This window comes from Bemisia tabaci, chromosome 2 (genome assembly GCF_918797505.1).
Source record: "Bemisia tabaci chromosome 2, PGI_BMITA_v3".
In the NCBI taxonomy this organism is placed as follows: domain Eukaryota; kingdom Metazoa; phylum Arthropoda; class Insecta; order Hemiptera; family Aleyrodidae; genus Bemisia; species Bemisia tabaci.
In genome coordinates, this window is record NC_092794.1 from 62,452,015 (window position 1) to 62,470,765 (window position 18,751).

At 35.5% G+C, this 18,751-nt stretch overlaps 2 protein-coding genes across 2 annotated transcripts; one reads left to right on the top strand and one right to left on the bottom strand.

Annotated features, from left to right (window-relative positions):
* LOC109039616 (protein transport protein Sec23A) lies at positions 1–16,106 on the top strand. The gene is made up of 16 exons (XM_019055186.2): positions 1–157; positions 1,119–1,276; positions 1,824–1,954; positions 3,104–3,190; positions 4,102–4,257; positions 4,800–4,999; positions 5,156–5,300; positions 6,035–6,309; positions 6,999–7,141; positions 7,842–7,993; positions 10,128–10,234; positions 10,644–10,797; positions 11,409–11,735; positions 12,349–12,504; positions 13,312–13,377; positions 14,149–16,106. The coding sequence occupies exons 2-16, from the start codon at positions 1,129–1,131 to the stop codon at positions 14,236–14,238; spliced, it is 2,337 nt and encodes a 778-aa protein (XP_018910731.1). The 5' UTR covers positions 1–157; positions 1,119–1,128; the 3' UTR covers positions 14,239–16,106.
* On the bottom strand, positions 14,908–18,729 carry LOC109039617 (uncharacterized). The gene is made up of 4 exons (XM_019055187.2): positions 18,376–18,729; positions 17,235–17,564; positions 16,626–16,793; positions 14,908–16,261 (listed from the first exon to the last, which is right to left on the bottom strand). The coding sequence occupies exons 1-4, from the start codon at positions 18,434–18,436 to the stop codon at positions 16,182–16,184; spliced, it is 639 nt and encodes a 212-aa protein (XP_018910732.2). The 5' UTR covers positions 18,437–18,729; the 3' UTR covers positions 14,908–16,181.
* Positions 18,730–18,751: the final 22 nt, after the last annotated feature.

The following is an 18,751-nucleotide window of genomic DNA, read 5'->3' on the forward strand; positions in this document are numbered from 1 at the left end:
CTAACCTCACTTTTCTTCCGCCCAAGTCGATGACGTGGAGAAGACGTTGGATCAGTTTCAGCTGTATTACGGAACTTATACAGGGTTTAATTTTTGATTGTCGTCAGTTTATTTGTTTAATTATTAATTCTTAAATCGATATGGTAAAAAAGTGCTGGTAAGTCTATTTTTGTTCAAGCCCCTTTCCTTCATTTCATCTTGGAACTGTCGAAAGCCATCCAGTTTTTGCCAGTTCAAGGTTTCATTGATCCATCATAAACTCCTGATTTCTTCTAAAGTATACTTTATATTTCTGTGTAGCTCTACTATTTCATAATTAGAGGCTATTTCCGACAAAGTCCAATTCAGTAAGTGGTACGCTAAAGTAAATCCCATGAAATGCATTGTGATCAAGTCGCCAAGTCAGTGCAGTGAAACTTTCGAAAGTTCATTATAACTACTTGCTAAAATTTTGAAATTTACTGGAAAGATTGCATGACCATTCACAATCTGTATTAACTCTGCGGACACTTAAAGTGATTAGAAACCACTTCTAGACACCTCTGTATTTTATGTCGGGTGGACCGAATATTTATCTATTTGAATGCTCCGGACTGTCCTGAGTTTTCTGAGAATCACCACATCATCACTTGAACCCTTCATTTAAGCAGTATTTCTCTTACAGTTACCTTGGATTTTTCCTGTGAAGTTACTCTAACATAGACGCAGGGAAACTTCTGTCAGAATAAGAAATTTAGCATGAAAATTCTAAATTCACTTTTTTCCAAGGCTTTGTTGAAATGATCAGGAATAGCAATCAGAATTTTACATTTTACTCCAAGTCTGCATTTAGCATCTTCAGATTGAGTACTGTGAAAGCGAGTAGGATCAATCTTAAGCAATTGTTCACAGGTTGCAAAAATGCTCAGGAAAATTCTAGGGCAGTCAACCGTATCTTCAAATGAAAATCAACATTCCTTTAATAAAATCAAATGCATGCTTATAAACACAGCATCATAAATGTGATGCATGTGCCATTGCAGCTCATGTCTCCAGCCACAAAAGCACTCTTATTTTCTGTGCCACTGTTACTCAGTAGAGGATCTAGCTTAAGTAAACTTGCTATTCCTTTTTTCCAGATTTGTCAAGATGACAACGTATGAAGAATTTATTCAACAAAATGAGGATCGAGACGGAGTCAGGTTCACTTGGAATGTATGGCCATCTAGCAGACTAGATGCAACTAGATTAGTGGTACCAATTGGTTGCTTATATCAACCTTTGAAAGAAAAACCAGGTAAAAGAAATTGTTTCTCTGTTTCTTTAATGAGATACATTTGTGTGTAACCAGTAGCTATATTTTGATCACAAATTACACCAAAATTTCCATTGTCTCCTCCTTAAAATCTTACGCAGAAAACAATTCCTAAAACAGAAAGTGCAGGAATAAACTCCTGAACAAGATATTAACAAGTATTTTTAACGCAGATTAAATGGAAGTTAAATTCTACTAATTACATCATATGTGAATTGCCATTTACCATTTTAAATAGTAAACGCTACTATTTTGTCTAGGAGTTGGTTCTCAGACTTCATGTTGTGTGATTTGTTTTCCTTATGAAATTTTGAAAAGATTGTAAGCTGCAAAGTGCCTCAATTCATACCTTATCAAGAAGCTCATTAAGAGAAGAATAATTAAATTGTCCCCAGCCCTCTATGTCTCCTTTAAAACTATGTAGACTGTTATCTTGAAATTTGAGGACGAAAAGGGGAAAAGAACAAACATGAATATGTAAGTAAAAATTCTTTATTGAGAAATTAACTTTTTATTTCTTTCATTTCAGATCTTCCACCGATCCAGTATGACCCTGTTATGTGCACAAGAAGTAATTGTAGAGCAATATTGAACCCACTTTGCCAAGTAGACTATCGATCTAAATTATGGGTGTGCAATTTCTGTTTTCAGAGGAATCCCGTAAGTTTTTTTTAGTTATATATTTTTCCAGTCCACTCCAAAAAAAGTAGTGCAAGAACGGTGGTGTCAGTTGAGTAGCTTGATTCATTTTTAATGAGCTCATTGGATGTGCCCAGGTGATTCGAATGAGCCAATGCTAACTTCAACCCCTGAACAAGCTTTCAAGCCAGTCTCTGGCCACTCCGCCATGACTAGGCCACCACTTTTGGTGACTTGGATTACAACAATGTACACTTGCTAATTATTGTTTGATTCATTTTTATCTTTTAAATGCCCAAACCAAGAGTGAGCTATGGAAATAAATTGATTTTGTTCAATTGCATAGATTTTATCTAAATACTTTCAGAACTGGGGAAAGAAAATAATGGACAAATGTCACATTAATCTAAATGCATAAATCATCTTTAGGCCGATTGGTATCCACATAAATTCTTCTTGAAAGGTGCTCATTTCTGATCTGGCATTTGTTCATTATTTTCTTTCTCCACTTCTATCAGAGCCAACCTTTAACTCTGCAGTAGCGATTAGTATTGAGAAAGTGAAAAGCTATTAAAGGCTATCTAAGTATTCACTTGAAACACCACAAAGGTTTAGCTGGATAAGTAAGTTCTCATTTTTCTCTGTGTTTTATCAAGAAGAACTATAAAACAATAAGTATGAAATAAAAATCAAATGAGTTGTTACTCAACAACTCATTTGGTATGGTCATGTCCAGAGAATGGCAGGAGACAGGTTGCCGAAGAAGGTCCTTGACTGGGTTCCTCCTGGGAGAAGACGCAGAGGGCGCCCAATGAAAGGTTGGAGGGAAGGGATTGAAGCGGAAATGTTAAGGTGCTCAATCCCCCAAGATTTGTGGTTTGAAAGAGAGCAGTGGAGGTTAGGGGTCGTAGAGCGCGAGGGAGTGCTGTAAAGCGACCTATATGTATGTATGTATGTATGAAATAAAAATCAATCAATCGAGGTAATTGCTTTTTTGCATTATTGATTCTGAAAATTTTAAATATTTTTCACTTTGTTGGCAATTTTTACTTCATGTGATTTCTCCTTTCCAATCCACATGGTTTAGGCAAATGAGATCTTTTATTTGATCTACTGTAAGCACAAAATTAATGAAAAGTTTAATTATCTTGTATTTTACCTGGTTTTCAGTTCCCTCCGCAGTATGCTGCAATCTCTGAGCAACATCAACCTGCAGAATTGATACCAAACTTTTCAACAATAGAATACTCAATCACGGTAAGCATCCTTCAGAATCTTATTTTTTATAGACAGCCCAAATGAAACAGGGTGGTTTTCTCTACTTTTTAGTGCGATTATTCTCAACCTGTTGGTTAGGGAGGTGCTCTCTTTCTCAAGGTTATATTTGCTTTATCAATTAGGTTTGACCTTCCATGTATAGGGGATTAATTGCTCAACATTTCTGACCCCGAAAACAACGATAATGACTAACACAAGGACTGAGTTGGTCCTTTTAACCAAGATTTGCCTTCTCTCCATTTTTTGATATTAAGTAAGAGTCATTTACGGAGTGGATTTAAAATTTTCTCGCTCTATTTGCTCTTTACTCATGGGTCAATGCTCTGTTGTAAATATATATTCATGTGCTTTTATTTATAAAATCTTATCCAGACCAGCAAGCCGATAATTGAAATCCATTGTCTGTTAACTGGATAGTTAAGACCCAGACAAAATGGAGTTACATGATTGGTTGGCTTATTCATTCCATGGTTACTTTTTCTCTTTGTCAGTTGGTTGGCTCATTCATTCCATGGTTACTTTTTCTCTTTGTCAGGCTGGATTATTAACAATGCAATGGCACCTTCTTTGTAATAGACAACCAATCAATTTTCCTACCTGATGAAGGCATGACAAAGAGAGTATGTGACCAAAAAACGACCAATCATATGAATCGATTGCGCATTAGTCTTGTCTTGTCCGATTGAAAATTATAAAATCCCTACAATCGGCCTACTGTTGTATCAAAATTGTTGTAAAGACAAGTTTTAAGCATCAAAAATGAATCACCAGCGCAGTAATGTCATATTTATTGTAAGCTAAATAAAACCCATTTGGCAAAAAATTTCATGTAATGTCTTTTCTTGTCTCCTTGATAAAAAAAAAATTATTTTCATCTTTTTCTTGTGCAGAGAGCTCATTGTCTACCACCAATTTTCCTACTAGTAATTGACACCTGTCTGGATGAAGAAGAATTAGGTGCGCTGAAAGATTCTTTGCAAATGTCTCTCAGTCTACTGCCGCAAAATGCTCTCATAGGAATCATCACGTTTGGTAAAATGGTTCAAGTAAGTTAAAATGTGGTTTCAGTCTTTTTTTTTTTAAAATTGTCAATGGATTGATTGAGTAGAGTTAGATGGCTGCTTGAGCATCCAGGTGATTAAACCTAAAGCCCAGGTGGTACGATCTCAACCAGGAATCTAAGTTTATTAGAAAATGAGAATTGGAAATGAGAACAGGAATGCCCAGAAATTTTCCTGATAGTTCAAGTATAAGTGTGTATTGCACATGCGTTTGTGTTTTGCCATCAGATCTCTTGGGAAAAAACTTTCAGATCCGAACTTGTATGGAAGTTTCAATCTTCGGAGCTGAAAAATTCCCTTTCATATCCCTGCTGTAAATCCTTTTTACACTCATTATGTAAGTGTGCCTTACTTTAAATTCACCTCCCAGGCAGTGTTTCCGTAATTTGACAAAGATCTCACAGAGCAAGAGTGAGCTCAAATAATCTCCATCACCAATTAGGCGTGAGTCAATTTTTTCAAGGAAGTCCAAGACTATGTTAAAACCTTCAATTTGTTTTCAAAACGCTGTTTCTTTTTTTTTTCAGGTTCATGAGTTAGGTTGTGATGGATGCGCAAAAAGTTTTGTTTTTCGCGGTACGAAAGACCTTTCCGCCAAACAGCTTCAAAACATGCTGGGTGTCGGGGTATATCGTGAAACTCCTCAGCAGCAGTTCCAGCAGCGCAATCCGGCACAGCCAAACGGTCCTCCTAGTGTAGCATCTCCTGCTGGTGCAGCAACAAATAGGTAAGCATTGTTTAACAAGTTGAAGTTTACGAAAGTAAATTATAGGTAGAATGTAAGAATGAGATCAGAAAGGATAGTTTATTTTTAATTTCTTTAGTCTTTTTTCATCTCAGTGGATTTTACTCTTTTCTTTAACATTTCTCTCTATTGTTTCAGATTTTTACAACCAGTTCACAAATGTGATATGAGTCTGACAGATCTGTTAGGAGAAATGCAGCGAGACCCTTGGCCAGTACCTCAAGGGAAACGCTCATTACGAGCCACTGGAGTTGCTCTCTCTATAGCTGTCAGCCTTTTAGAGGTAAGACTTGAACCAGCTTGTCATTCCTTTGGTGAGGAGTCAAAAGTTGTATTAAGTCAGATTTTGATGTCTCTACAAGAAACAAAAATTTCTTTAAAACTGTATGTAATAAAAAAATAATGTGACAGGTTACCTCCTGTAAATTCTACACGAATCCTAATTTTTATTTAAAAAAGGGTCAAGCACTGAGTTGCCAGGCAAGATTGCCTGCGGTCATAGGTTTTAAGAACACTTGAAAATCTGTCATTATTGTTGTGAGTGACTGTGCTACTCCAATAATTCCCTCAGAGGCAGCAGAGTGAGACACATGGTAAGATACAATCCAGTCGTTGTCCATCCATGATTAGGTACACAAATCCCCCTCATACCTATTCTTTAAGAGAGACTCTCAGCTCATTGATGGGTGTAAGAGGGCTACCAATACCACTCAGAAAAGACAATCCAACCTAAATATCAAATTTAACTAGTCCAAGAAATATCACTTTCAACTATGCATCTATGAGCTAGAAGAGTCTTTAGAAAACTGTCAGGTATATAGTCTATTTTTTAATGCTAACCGTATGAACTAACAAGGAGAGGAAATGTTTCAATCATAACCAACAAATCTTGGAACTTCTTGTTCGGTCATCGAAAACATGGCAACAACTTACAATTAGTCTAAGTTTTTATTTTCATTTGACCACCCCATTCAACCAACTTTTTTTACCTCTTATTTCCTGTACTGAATTTTGCAGTGTTGTTATCCAAACTCTGGAGGACGAATAATGCTGTTTGTTGGAGGACCCTGTTCCGAGGGCCCGGGTCAAGTAGTGAATGATGAATTGAAAGACCCAATCCGATCTCATCACGACATTCAAAAAGACAATGCAAAGTACATGAAAAAAGCAATTAAGCACTATGAAGGGCTGGCAGTGCGTGCTGCATCCAATGGGCATGCCATTGACATTTATTCTTGTGCCCTCGACCAAACTGGACTCCTGGAAATGAAGCAATGTTGCAATTCTACAGGGTGAGTTTCTGTTAAAACTTACCTCAGATAGTTGGGCGGTTGTTTTCGTTAGACTGTCTCGCGCAGTGGAGAGATTTATGTTCCTATGGCGTTGCCTGTGGTTAATTTTCAATGGCTATTGGATGACTTTGTTACAGTCGTTTTCAAACAGGAAGTAAGCAACTGCCCATTTATCTGACATATATTCTCCTTGGGACCATTTTTTCAGGAAGAAACAGAGTGCTAAGAAAATCAAATCTAAGAAATTATCTCATCTAAGTAACAAATGCTCCTGTATGTTGGTGACCAACAAGAATCAACAGGAAATGGTAGGGTCTTGTCCTATCATCGATTTGAATTTTATATGCATCAGAAAAAATTATGTGACTCTCTCATTGGTACTGTGAATGTTGCTGAATCTGGTCGAACATGTTTTGTCTTGATCTATTCTTAGGCTTCTAAATTGCCTCACTCACTTAAAGGAATAATAAAGTGGATTCCAATGGTGCCATAACAAACATCATTTTAATATTGAGAATTAAAACAGTTTACAGTTCTGTCCACTGAAGTGTTGTCAAAATACTCCTAAAGCTAATTTTGAATCCTAGCTGGAATAAACGAATCCCAAAATACTGTATTATCCATTGCTTTATGATGAGTGTTTGTTCATTCATAATTTAACAGCCTTCTTTTATGTTTAATATTAACAGAGGTCACATGGTGATGGGAGATTCTTTCAATTCATCATTGTTCAAGCAAACATTCCAAAAAGTCCTAGCAAAGGATGTGAAGGGCGACTACAAAATGGCATTCAACGGAATCGTAGAAGTTAAAACTTCTCAGGAATTGAAAGGTATGATTGTCTCAGTTATGTTAATTTTGTATCAGCAACTGACGCTCTCAACAAACCATCACTGAAAAAAACTAATTCAACTAGAAGTATATTGAGAAAGTATGTAGGAAAACATGTAAAAATCCTTTACAATTTTTTTGCATCTCTTGGACCGAGTTTGATAGAAGCGTATCAAGCTGCATTTTGGGAAAAAATGATGTGGGAGTAATTTTGAATATAACTACAGTAAGACCTCGAATTATGGGACATTTAACAGTTTCCGCGATTTAACGGGTCGATTCTCCGGTCCCTTCAGCGGGACCGACTAGCGTGATTTAGCGAATTCCGCGATTTAACGGATTCTGCCTCCGGTCCCGTTAAATCCGATAAATTGAGGTCTTACTGTAGTTATGATTTTCGAAGGACAATATAGCTGCATTTATATCAGACGTAGAAACTTTGTGGCAGACCGAATCAATTACTTTCTCTCCATATGTATGTCCAAGTTATCTGGACACAATTTAATATGTAGTACTATCAACTCATGTCAGCTCATAAATTTGTTAACAGAGTCCCTGTTTGATTACACAAAGTTGTTCAGAGTGACGTTTTGGGGCCATCCTAATTCTCACATTAATTCTTGCTCTGCTCATTGCTTTGGACTGGAATTTATTCTGTGTTCAGTACTAGTTGTTAATTTATTTTTGGTTAATTTCCACAGTTATGGGAGCAATTGGATCCTGTGTTTCTTTGAATGTGAAGAGTGCTCACGTGTCTGATACAGAGGTCGGTCTAGGAGGAACTTCACAGTGGAAATTCTGCACACTGTACCCCAGCACAACTTGTGCATTTTATTTTGAAGTAGTTAACCAGGTAAATAATCAATTTAACATCATTTAATGATTTATGCACCTAAATTGTAAGTGCTTTATCAGTTGAAGGAAAGGGATCCCTACGTATAACAATATTTTTCCCTATACTCATATATTCTGTATAAAAAGGAATAATGAGCAATTTGTCGAAGTACATCTTACTCCTTCCCCTTTTTGTTTTGTTTTTGTTTAGTGCTATTTTCAAAGCATGTCAAGATTATAAGTAACTAGTCGTGATTAGCTCGCTTTGCGAGCTGACACGTCTAGCCGGGGAGTGCCCCTGGACCCCAGTTCTACGCTTCGCGACGAACTTGCGACTCGCTCCGCGAGCCGCCACCGCCCCCGCACAGTTTTTAACATTGATGAGGAGACAACATCTATGGCTTAATCTTCTTTTTCACCAAGTTTTACAGAAATTGATGTTCTAGGAGTCCGGACCGCGTTTCCATGCGGGGCCGCCATCTTGGATTTAGAAATGTTGAAAATCTGACAAAAAATGCGAGTTTTCCGTCGAAATACACCTCTTAATACCGAATTTCACAAAAAGCGATGGATCGGAAGCCGAGATAACAATTTAGACCACGTTCGCCATTTTTGATTTTTGAATTTTGAAAATCGGACCTAAAATTCTAATTTTACGTCGAAATACACCTCCTAATACCGAATTTCACAAAAATCGATGGACCGGAAGCCAAGATAGCAATTTAGACCATGTTCGTCATCATGGATTTTTGAATTTTGAAAATCGGACCTTAAATTCTAATTTCCCGTCGAAAAATACCCCCTAATACCGAATTTCACAAAAATCAATCGATATCAGGAAGCGATATAGCATTTTAGGCCACGGCCGCCATCTTGGATTTTGAAATTTTGAAAATCTAACCAAAAATTCGAGTTCCCCGTCGAAAAGTACTCCTGGATACCGAGTTTCACGAAAATCGATAGAACAGGAGTCGACTTAGCATTTTAGGCCACGGCCGCCATCTTGGATTTGGAAATTTTGAAAATCTGACCAAAAATTCGAGTTTCTCGTCGAAAAATACCTATGTATACCGAGTTTCACGAAAATCGATCAAACAGGAGCCGACTTAGCATTTTAGGCCACGGCCGCCATCTTGGATTTTGAAGATTTTGAAAATCCGACCAAAAATTCGAGATCCCCCGAGAAAAATACCCCCGCTTACCAATTTTCACAAACATTCGTCGAAAAATACCTCCTAAAACCTTAAATTTCGTCTATAAGGCAGTGACGTCACGCAACAGGATTGAACCTGTTCGGCGCGATGCGCGTAAACAACCGCGTATCTCCAATGTAATACTATATGGAGAAATAACTTTTCGCTCTTGCGGGCATCCGAGGCAGCGGATTTGAGTGGGAATAATTTTAATCAACTCCTCATTACAATAGCTGAGCGTGTACCAATTTTAAAGGAAATCGCTTCGGCCAATTTTTATCTAGGGGGGGCATAGTGAGTGGGAACAGCAGCTTTATATAGAGTAATGTAGGACCATAGCTACTAGTTAATTTATGTAATGTAAAATATTAAAGTAATCAGCTTTGAGTTTATTCAGACAGATTTTACCAAAATCAGCCTAACTACATTAGACAGTGCCTAATATCCTTTCGTATTTTACTTTTGTAACAAAAAATCAAGCAGCTCTCTGATTTGAAATTTTATGAGTATTTATATTCTTCTTCATCTATAAAAAAATCCACAGAAGGTTTCAAGGCACTTTAAAATTTAGTTTATACTAAAATAATAAAATCGGGAAGGAAATCACTGAATTTAGGCAACGTCAAATGCCGTTATGCTGACTCTGTTTTAATCCGTCTATATTTTAGACTAGACAAATTCAAGCAAGGTCAATGAAAACTTCATCAGAAAAAGAAAAAAATGACCTCCAAATAGTCTTGTAAACTGAACAGTATAGGTACTTGCGAATCTAGAAAATGTTAAAAGTCAGTGAGTCCCCTTCAACAATATAGACGTAAATTAAAATATTTCGACCAAGGCCAGATTTATAGTACCTAGCTCTAATTTTTGTTGCATCTTTCTTTTATGGGAATAAACTTATTTTAATCCGCAGACGTTCTTGAAATGTGATTGTCAATGTACTACTTTCTTTCTGTTTAGCATACAGCTCCTATTCCACAAGGAGGTCGCGGCTGTATTCAGTTCATCACTCAGTATCAACATTCCAGTGGCCAGAAACGAATTCGAGTCACCACTTTAGCGAGGAAGTGAGTGTGCACCTTTTAAATTGATGTTACATACTTGAATAGAAAGTGCAAAATAGATCAGGGTTTTTTCAAGAAAAATAGATGAACCAAAAATTAAAAAGAACAGAAAGAAAAAAAAAGAAAGAAAGAAAAAAAAGATGTTGTAACAGACCATTTTTTATCCTTTTGAATACTCGCACACTATCAAAACTATTTTTCGTTCACAAACGAATCGCGGTAGACACACGAGTTTGTTATTGGTTGCTTTGAATCCATACTCTGTGGTGAAAAAGAAGGAAGTTAACAGTCGAACACAAAACTGGTTGACATTCGATAATCTCTTTTTTCCCTATGTCTCTAATCACTTTTGGATAGTGTCATCAAATTTATCACATTTTTAATACATTTTATCTTTTTCATTTTCTTCAAGTTGGGCGGATATGAATTCAGGTCTGATGCACATCAGTGCTGGATTTGATCAAGAGGCAGCAGCAGTTATCATGGCTCGCACTGTCGTCAACAAGGCAGAAACAGATGAAGGTCCAGACGTCATGCGCTGGGCTGATAGAATGTTAATTCGATTGGTAAAGATATTTTTTTGTTGTGTTTTAGAATTTGAATAGCATAGCAATCAGCTTCCAACAAAAAAGACATTAAGATTTAACTGGAGGCACATGTAAAATTATTGTAAATTTCAGATATTTTTCAGTGTCAAGACCTTCAAGTTTTGGGTATCAATTAAGTTGCTCTTTTTTTTTTTTTTTTAAAAAAAAAGAGTACAATTTTTGAATTGCGCTTAATTTCATGAGTAAATGATCTTTTTGTTATTGGTTTTACCTTCGTTTCATGTATGCACATTGGGTATTTTTCTCAGCACATCCGGACGTACATAATCAATGTAGTAACATCAGCAGTATTAGTTTTCAAAGGTAGTTATAATTATCATGAGGACTGAGAAATGTCAAAAGAAAAGTAATGCTGGTGGAGTTTATGCGCTTTTAGAATGCGACAGAAGATGTGTCATCTTGATTCTTGCATTTACTTTACATGTAAAAATGACGTCCGACAACGTTCTGCTGCAGTCTAGAAGTGCGTAAACTTATTTGGATTGAACACCTGAGCAAAAATTTAATAAAATGAGATTCTATTCTTTTTTCCATCTTTTTTTAATTCAATTATATTCTTTTCATTTCAGTGTCAGAAATTTGGACAGTATTCAAAGGATGATCCCAACAGTTTTCGTCTGCCAGAAAATTTCAGTCTTTTCCCTCAATTTATTTATCACTTGAGACGGTCACAGTTTTTGCAAGTGTTCAATAATAGTCCTGATGAAACCTCGTTCTATCGGCATATTCTTCTTCGCGAAGATTTGACACAGAGCTTGATTATGATTCAGCCAATATTGTACAGTTACTCTCTCGCGGGGCCTCCTGAGCCTGTTTTGCTAGACACCAGCAGTATTCAGCCTGACAGAATTTTGCTGATGGACACGTTTTTCCAAATTTTAATTTTCCATGGCGAGGTATGTAAAAAATATTCAAAACATTTAATCTGAAAGACAAAACCTATTTTTTTCCTTTCTCTCGTTTTTATAATAACCATGATTTTACATTGTTTGTTACCAGTAGGTATTCTAAGAAAAAGTCATTCTAGAAATTTGTTGCTATCACTTAAGCGCAAGCTACTATTTTTAGGCATTTTTAAAAAAAAAAATTCAAATTGCTCAGTTATAATTCTTTGAAGTTTCGTTCATTGATGCTTTCGCTGATTGGATCAGATCTTATGAGCTGCGGCTTTGCGAGTCAAGTGCAATAGGCGAGTATTTTTTACAATGTTTTCAAACAATTTTCATTCAAAAGTATATTAAATTAATAAAATTGATGGCACAAAGAGTGTTTAAGTGTTACAAAATGCACCTGGAGCTGGAGGTTGTCATAACCTAGGATAATACAGTAATCCGAATTTTAAAAATCTTGTAAGTTGTAACTTTTACTTGAAAAAGAAATTATTTTGTGGCCCTAAGTGAAGGGGGTTCAATAAAGAAGAGAAGATCATCCTGCAGCACCCATGAACATTCCTCTTAGTGAATTCGAATAGGTATCTTAACCATGTTAAAATTGTTTTCTTGTTTACAGACCATTGCTCAGTGGCGAGCGCTTAGGTACCAAGATATGCCAGAGTATGAACATTTTAAACAGTTACTTCAAGCTCCTGTTGATGATGCCCTAGAAATTTTACACAGTCGCTTCCCAATGCCCAGATACATTGACACTGAACAAGGTGGATCTCAGGTACTAAACCAACTGATTCATGAATGCTATGAACAAATCTTTTTTAAGATTATCGGCTTTTACAAGAAGAATCGTTGCAAACATATCAGTGTTGTATGCATTTTTATAATGTTACTGCGCTATTCTCATGAAAAAACGAATTTTTGTCTGTTAGTAGTCAATGAAATTTGTGAGCTGACGAAATACGTAACTAGAACAAATTTTCACTCTCCATTTGTGATCAAACGGGTGTCTTTCCAATTTCCTGTATTTGAACTGTAATATGATTTTTGTCAATAGTTCAAGATTTTACAAACATTTCCAGGGACTACCCATGTGAATATGTTCATTAGAACGTAGTTCAAAATCTTGTAACAGCTGGTTAGGCTCAGATAAGAAGTTCGAAATATCTATTTCGCCTACAGACGAGTCAAACTGTTCTCAAGATTTGTTGGCCAGGCGAAGGATGATAATTCCTTTCAGACAGTATACATTTGTGTGTATTGCAGGCAGAGCAATCTCCTATGTAGCTGTAAGGTTATACTTGATACTTGTGTACTCTGCTTTTTTTTTTTAAAATTATATTTCTTGTCTCATTTTTTAAAAAATCATTGCATTAAATTTACATTTGAATTTGAGTAGTAATAACAGGCACTTATCATCAGTGTAACAGCAGTTTGCATAACAGTAAACTCTGAATTTTCCATCGAAATTAAATTCCTAATTGTTATAATCTCAACCCTCTTTTCAAACGAAGTGCCTACTAGGTAATTTTTTTTAGATAACGATTGCCATCAAGTTAAGATCTCTTTTAACTCTATGTTATAGGCTAGATTTTTGCTGTCCAAGGTGAATCCCTCACAGACGCACAATACTGCTTTTGGTTACGGAGGAGTAAGTATTCAAGATACCTTTATCTATCACCTCATTTACTCCTAAACCTCAATTACATAATATTAATCATAATAGGCATCAGCCATCGAAGACAAACCCACCTTTTCAGAAATATACATAGTTGGATTCCGCAAAAATGTTTTTTTCAGCACTTGCAATTTAGTCAAGAAAAGTTAAGCATGCTGAGAATGTCATGAATTGTAAAGTATACCACCATTAATTCAGTGTCAAATTTGACTATGATTTTTCGTTGAGCAAGAATTTTGAATCACCTAATACAAAAAACGCTTAAGCCCGTGTCCCACGATCAAATGAACCTATCAAATACTCATCAAATGCAAGATGGCCACAGGTTTTCGCGTAAGTCTGCTATCAAATGTTAGCGGGCCGTCAAATGTTGATGAACCCGCCATCTTGCATTTGATGAGTTCATTTGATCATGGGACAAGGGCTTTACCTCTCGCTGATAAGTTGAATTTATGAATTATTGAATGTGTCTGCTTTGTTCCACAAGAATTATTAATGAGAACAAGATAACAGTGCAGTGGGAGCTCACAGACATAAAAATAAGTATGAATTCAAGATCTCAGATGATGGCGAGTCAATGGATCTAAAAACTCTTTTGGTCAAAATAGTTTTACAACAGACATGTTTTGAAGAGTATTTTCTACATCATGAGTGGAAATTGCTGATGCTTAGTTTCGAACCCTCAGTGATTTATTCTCTAATTATTGTGAGTTTCCCTAATCAAAAGTTTAATTTTTTTCCCAGGATGCTGGAGCTCCAGTACTGACAGATGACGTCAGTCTGCAAGTCTTCATGGAACACTTGAAAAAGTTAGCCGTCTCTTCAAATGCTTGAAGTTGATTTCTTTGAACCATGAAACTTAACAATTAATTACTTAGGGGGCATCTTGTACACTTCATGTTTATCTAAAACCTTTTAATTAATTAATTAATTACTTAGGGGGCATCCTGTACACTTCATGTTTTTCTAAGACATTTTATAAAAAAAGTATGTAAATAGAAGCTGAGCTTTTCATCCATTTTTTACAATGAACATGTTTTAAATATCAATTTTGTTTTTATATTGCAATAGTTTGGAGAGAACTATGCTTTCATAGTTTATTTATGTTTTATGCAATAAAATGTTGGTTATTTTATAATGAAAAAAAATGTTTTATATGTATTTCTGATGAAATATTTAAGAATCCATTTCTCGTGTTCTACAAAAGAAGTCTATTGATACTTTGAATGAGATGAGAAAAGGTTTATCCGAAACTTTATAAATTTCCTTTAATATTCTTTGGCTAAGAAGAAACCAAAATATTGTTTGTTTGAAATTATCATAGGAATTTTTAGTTTAATTATTGTGGGAATAGTCCGTAATACGTAACGGGTCTTGTATTTGAGAGAGGGAACCTAAACAGGAACATTGTAACCCTTTACTCAGTATGCTTTACTGATGACCAAGTCGTCAAGAACATTACCAAAACTAGAGGGAATGAAAAAAAGACAAAGCTCTAGAAAATCTAGGAAAATTAAATCAGATTTTATTTAAAAACTATAACTTAAAAATTAATACTCACTTTGAAGGCCTCTTTAAGAAACAATAATGAAAAGGCTAATTTAGCAATACACCACTGGTCCCAACAAGGGCAACCTCAGCAGCTACATTCTTAGGAATAGTTGAAGATGATGTCGTAACACCTATAAGAATGCTCTGCTTGTTCTTCAACAGTTAATACAGATGAAATCACATTGGTTTAATGCAATTTTTCAATAAATATTTCAGTCCAGTATGAAGACAATTCTTACAAAATTTAAAATTATGAGACACTATCACTGATCTGGACGGTCTAACATCTTTTTTTTGAGATATGGAGGCATATAAAACAAAAATTACCTTACAGTGTGTATTAAAATACCTGCATTTATTAAGACTTCTCCTCATCACAAAAATAAAAATATTTGCTTTTTTTTCTACTGTACCATTTCTTAGGAAATAATACTGCTGAAATAAAACCATCCATGATCTTGGTTATGCAACAGTAACGCTTCCTGTACGGCTCAATTTTCAATTCATTACATTGAATTCCTCAAGCATGCACTGCGGAGGCAACTAAGAGATTTGCTGATGATTATCTCCCTCTGAATGTCATAATCAACATTGTTACCACACCTCTACAAGATTTATTTGACTTAAGTTTCAGTTCTATTGTTCCATGGGTGCCAGTATTACTTCTTATTAATTAGTTAAATTGATTTAGTTGTTATTTTTAGTTCTATATAAAAAATAAGAAACACATCTTGGGCTAGTTGATATGTGAAACACTGCACGAAGTTTTGAAACTTCAAGTAGTAAAAAATGGTTTAAATACATTAGCTGTTGATATTCTTGGATAAAGGATGCGTGGATAGTATTTATTCAGAATATTGGTTAAAGTTGCTTTATTCACTTACAATTATTCAGCAGAAATTTGTTTCCTTGATAAGTCATGGTAATTTAAAAGAAAAAATTGATTACCCCTGCGACACTATTTTGAACTTAAAAAGCAGTTCATAAAGTCTTTTTTTTGAACCTCAATACATGACAGGGGCAATATTGTCATTATTGGTCTTTTTTCATTGACTTGGCTTTTAAAATTTCACAGTGAAATGACAAAATGTTTCAGTTAAAAAAATGATTATTAAAAAAAAAAAAAAAAAAAAAAAAAAAAAAAAATATAACTATTTAAAATATCAGGCAAAGATACACACATTGATTAAAAGGCAAGGCAAGGCCAGAAGGAGAATATTGGTGCTTTAGAAGGAATCATCGAAGTTAACTTCTGGAACCACAAATTCATTGAATGGAAGATCAAAATCAGCAAATTTAGGAGGACCTGGAAAATAAATAAATAAATAAGTGAAATGAAAATAATAAAATAAATCTTTGGCAAAAAGGAAGATCGTTCTAACCAGAGATCAGTGGGTATAAAATGAAGTAACTTATTGTTTTTAATTCAAGAAGGGCGATTGTTTGATAAATAAATAAACAATAAGTAAGCATGTATAATGTTTCTAACTCATGATTGGAAGTTTTTTTGGAAAAAAATCATAAAACTGATTCAGCCAAATTTTGGTGGGATGGTTCAGTTGCCACGAATGATACACAGTGTCTGAATGGTGGGAATGGCTGACAACTTAATATTGTTAAGAGATTGACAAACAACAAAATGAATATACCAATCAGTTAGTAGAACTTACTAGGAAACGGAACATTAAAATCATCTAAATCTGACTCAACAGAGATTGTAGAGAGATCACTCTTCCACTTAGGTGCCCAAGATTCTTCAGGGGGTTTCAGCATTGCTAAAGAGTCTATGTCATCTGAATTTAATCTTAAAGATGGAGGTAATAAATCATCAAAATCATCTGGAACAGAGAAGATAAAAATAAATTATTTATTCCTAATGTGTCTGAGGAAAGGAAAGTGAATAATTAGTTGGGGAGACAGTTCATTTTCACTGATATTGGCTAAACCCTTTGATTACAGAAGAGCTTTTTGGTGAAATTATCAGGGGACTGTTATTACCAAGAATTTAGGTGTCAAAAAGATTTCTGTCTTTGCTGGAGCTGAAAAGCGTGCTTCTTAGACAGTTGGTGAAGACATGGAACCATAACTTGTAAACAAACTGATTCATCGTAATATTAGTGAGTTGAAAGATTTTCAACTTCTGAAATGAAAGCACAGCAGGCACTTCTCCAAGAAGTGATGCCAATATCTGAATTTTAAGTTTTCTCACACAAGGGTCCTTCTCTTCATAGACGGTCACATACAGGTTGAAAGAAAAGAATTAAGAGACAAAAAATTACCATTATAAGGTGTAGTTGGGCAATCTTGATGAGGATCCTCATCGTCATCATCATACTGATAATTAGGATTTAGATTGGCAGCTACTTTGATACCCGATATAGGAGACAGTGGAATTCTTTTGGGATTAGATTTCTTAGGAGCAGGAGAGAATATGACATCCTGTTCTTCTACATAAATTTTGAAGTTTTTTGTGCTTTCTAATTTTTGACCAGAGAAGCCCGGTTTGACAACTTCCTGCGAGCTTTTCTTGGCAGAATGGAGTATGTTTCCAACATCTGCTAGGGCTTTTTTTGTAGATGCAGGTTTCTTGATAGATTGAGTGACACCAGCTGGAAAGAAGAGATAACAATACTGTTAAAAGCATGTACCAATTCAAAAGGTGTACAAATAATATGAGTCTTTTGTTAAGTAAAGCTTTGATCTTCGTGATGAATGAGTTTGGAGCACATGCGGGCTATTTTTTACCCTCACATGAAAAAGTAAGTACTAAGGTAGTATCAAAGCTCAGTTACAAGGGTAAGAGGGTGCTCTAGAAGAAAAAAATACATTGGGATGAGCTTGTTTACAGAATTGACTCGTCAAAGAATATGATAATGACAGAGAAATATTTATCGATTACCAGACCAATGGAGATAAGCAGTTACCTAAGGTAAAATACAGTTCAAATAAAATTGTGTTCTACACCTATTTTTGCTTTAAGAAATATATATGTACTAAGCGTATTTTACTTGCGTGGCAGATACCGAAAAATACGGACCAAACGTACCTATATAAGTATCTGCTTGATTTAAAATCTCCTAGCCCTACAACTTACATGAATTCTTTGAACTGAGTTTGCTGATAAGCATTCAATAATGCAGAGACAGTTTTCCTCTTTGACAAGCAATGGCTCTAGAAAAGATTACTTGTTATAGTGCATGCTTAGAATCTGAGAAGTTAAGACCATGTCAAATAGGTCTACGTACTCTTAGACTGCACCAGAAGACGTGCCATCTTGATTTTTCCATTTACTTTACACATGAAAGTGACGTTGGACGATCTTCTGTTGTAGTCTGAAAGAGCGTGAACTTATTTGGCGTGGACTCCACTTCTACTTAGTTTAAATGTTATGTACATAATAAGGCGTGAGAGCAGCATTACCTTTGATCAGGGATCGGTTGCTGGTCAAACCGACTATATTTTCTTTGCTTGAAACTTCCATCCCTTCTTTATTTCGGGTGTAGTCTTCAAATGAACGGCGTGGTGCTGTGCTCTATGTCCTATGAATACAGAGACCGGGCTTGGCACTTGAGAGGCTAGCTACAGTTGGTAATAAATGGAAAGATTGAGGTGATTTCCAACTAAGGCGACAGTCTCGAGAGAGAATTATCTTTTTCACATTCACAATAATTAAGCACGTCACATGGCAGAAAGAAAGAAGTATGAATAAACGCTTTTGTTCAAGTTCAACCGTCAAAGCGCGTCAAAACTTCAAAAGTTCCAAAAAAAAAACCAAAACACAAATGAACAATAGATA

Excerpts from the sequence above, each read along its gene's own strand:
- LOC109039616 (XM_019055186.2), top strand. The coding sequence starts at position 1,129 with ATGACAACGTATGAAGAATTTATTCAACAAAATGAGGATCGAGACGGA. Across the intron at positions 6,310-6,998 it reads CAATGTTGCAATTCTACAGG|AGGTCACATGGTGATGGGAG; the intron begins GTGAGTTTCTGT and ends TAATATTAACAG. Across the intron at positions 13,378-14,148 it reads CTGCTTTTGGTTACGGAGGA|GATGCTGGAGCTCCAGTACT; the intron begins GTAAGTATTCAA and ends TTTTTTTCCCAG.
- LOC109039617 (XM_019055187.2), bottom strand. The coding sequence starts at position 18,436 with ATGGAAGTTTCAAGCAAAGAAAATATAGTCGGTTTGACCAGCAACCGA. Across the intron at positions 17,565-18,375 it reads CAACCGATCCCTGATCAAAG|CTGGTGTCACTCAATCTATC; the intron begins GTAATGCTGCTC and ends TCTTCTTTCCAG. Across the intron at positions 16,262-16,625 it reads TTTTAATGTTCCGTTTCCTA|GTCCTCCTAAATTTGCTGAT; the intron begins GTAAGTTCTACT and ends TTTATTTTCCAG.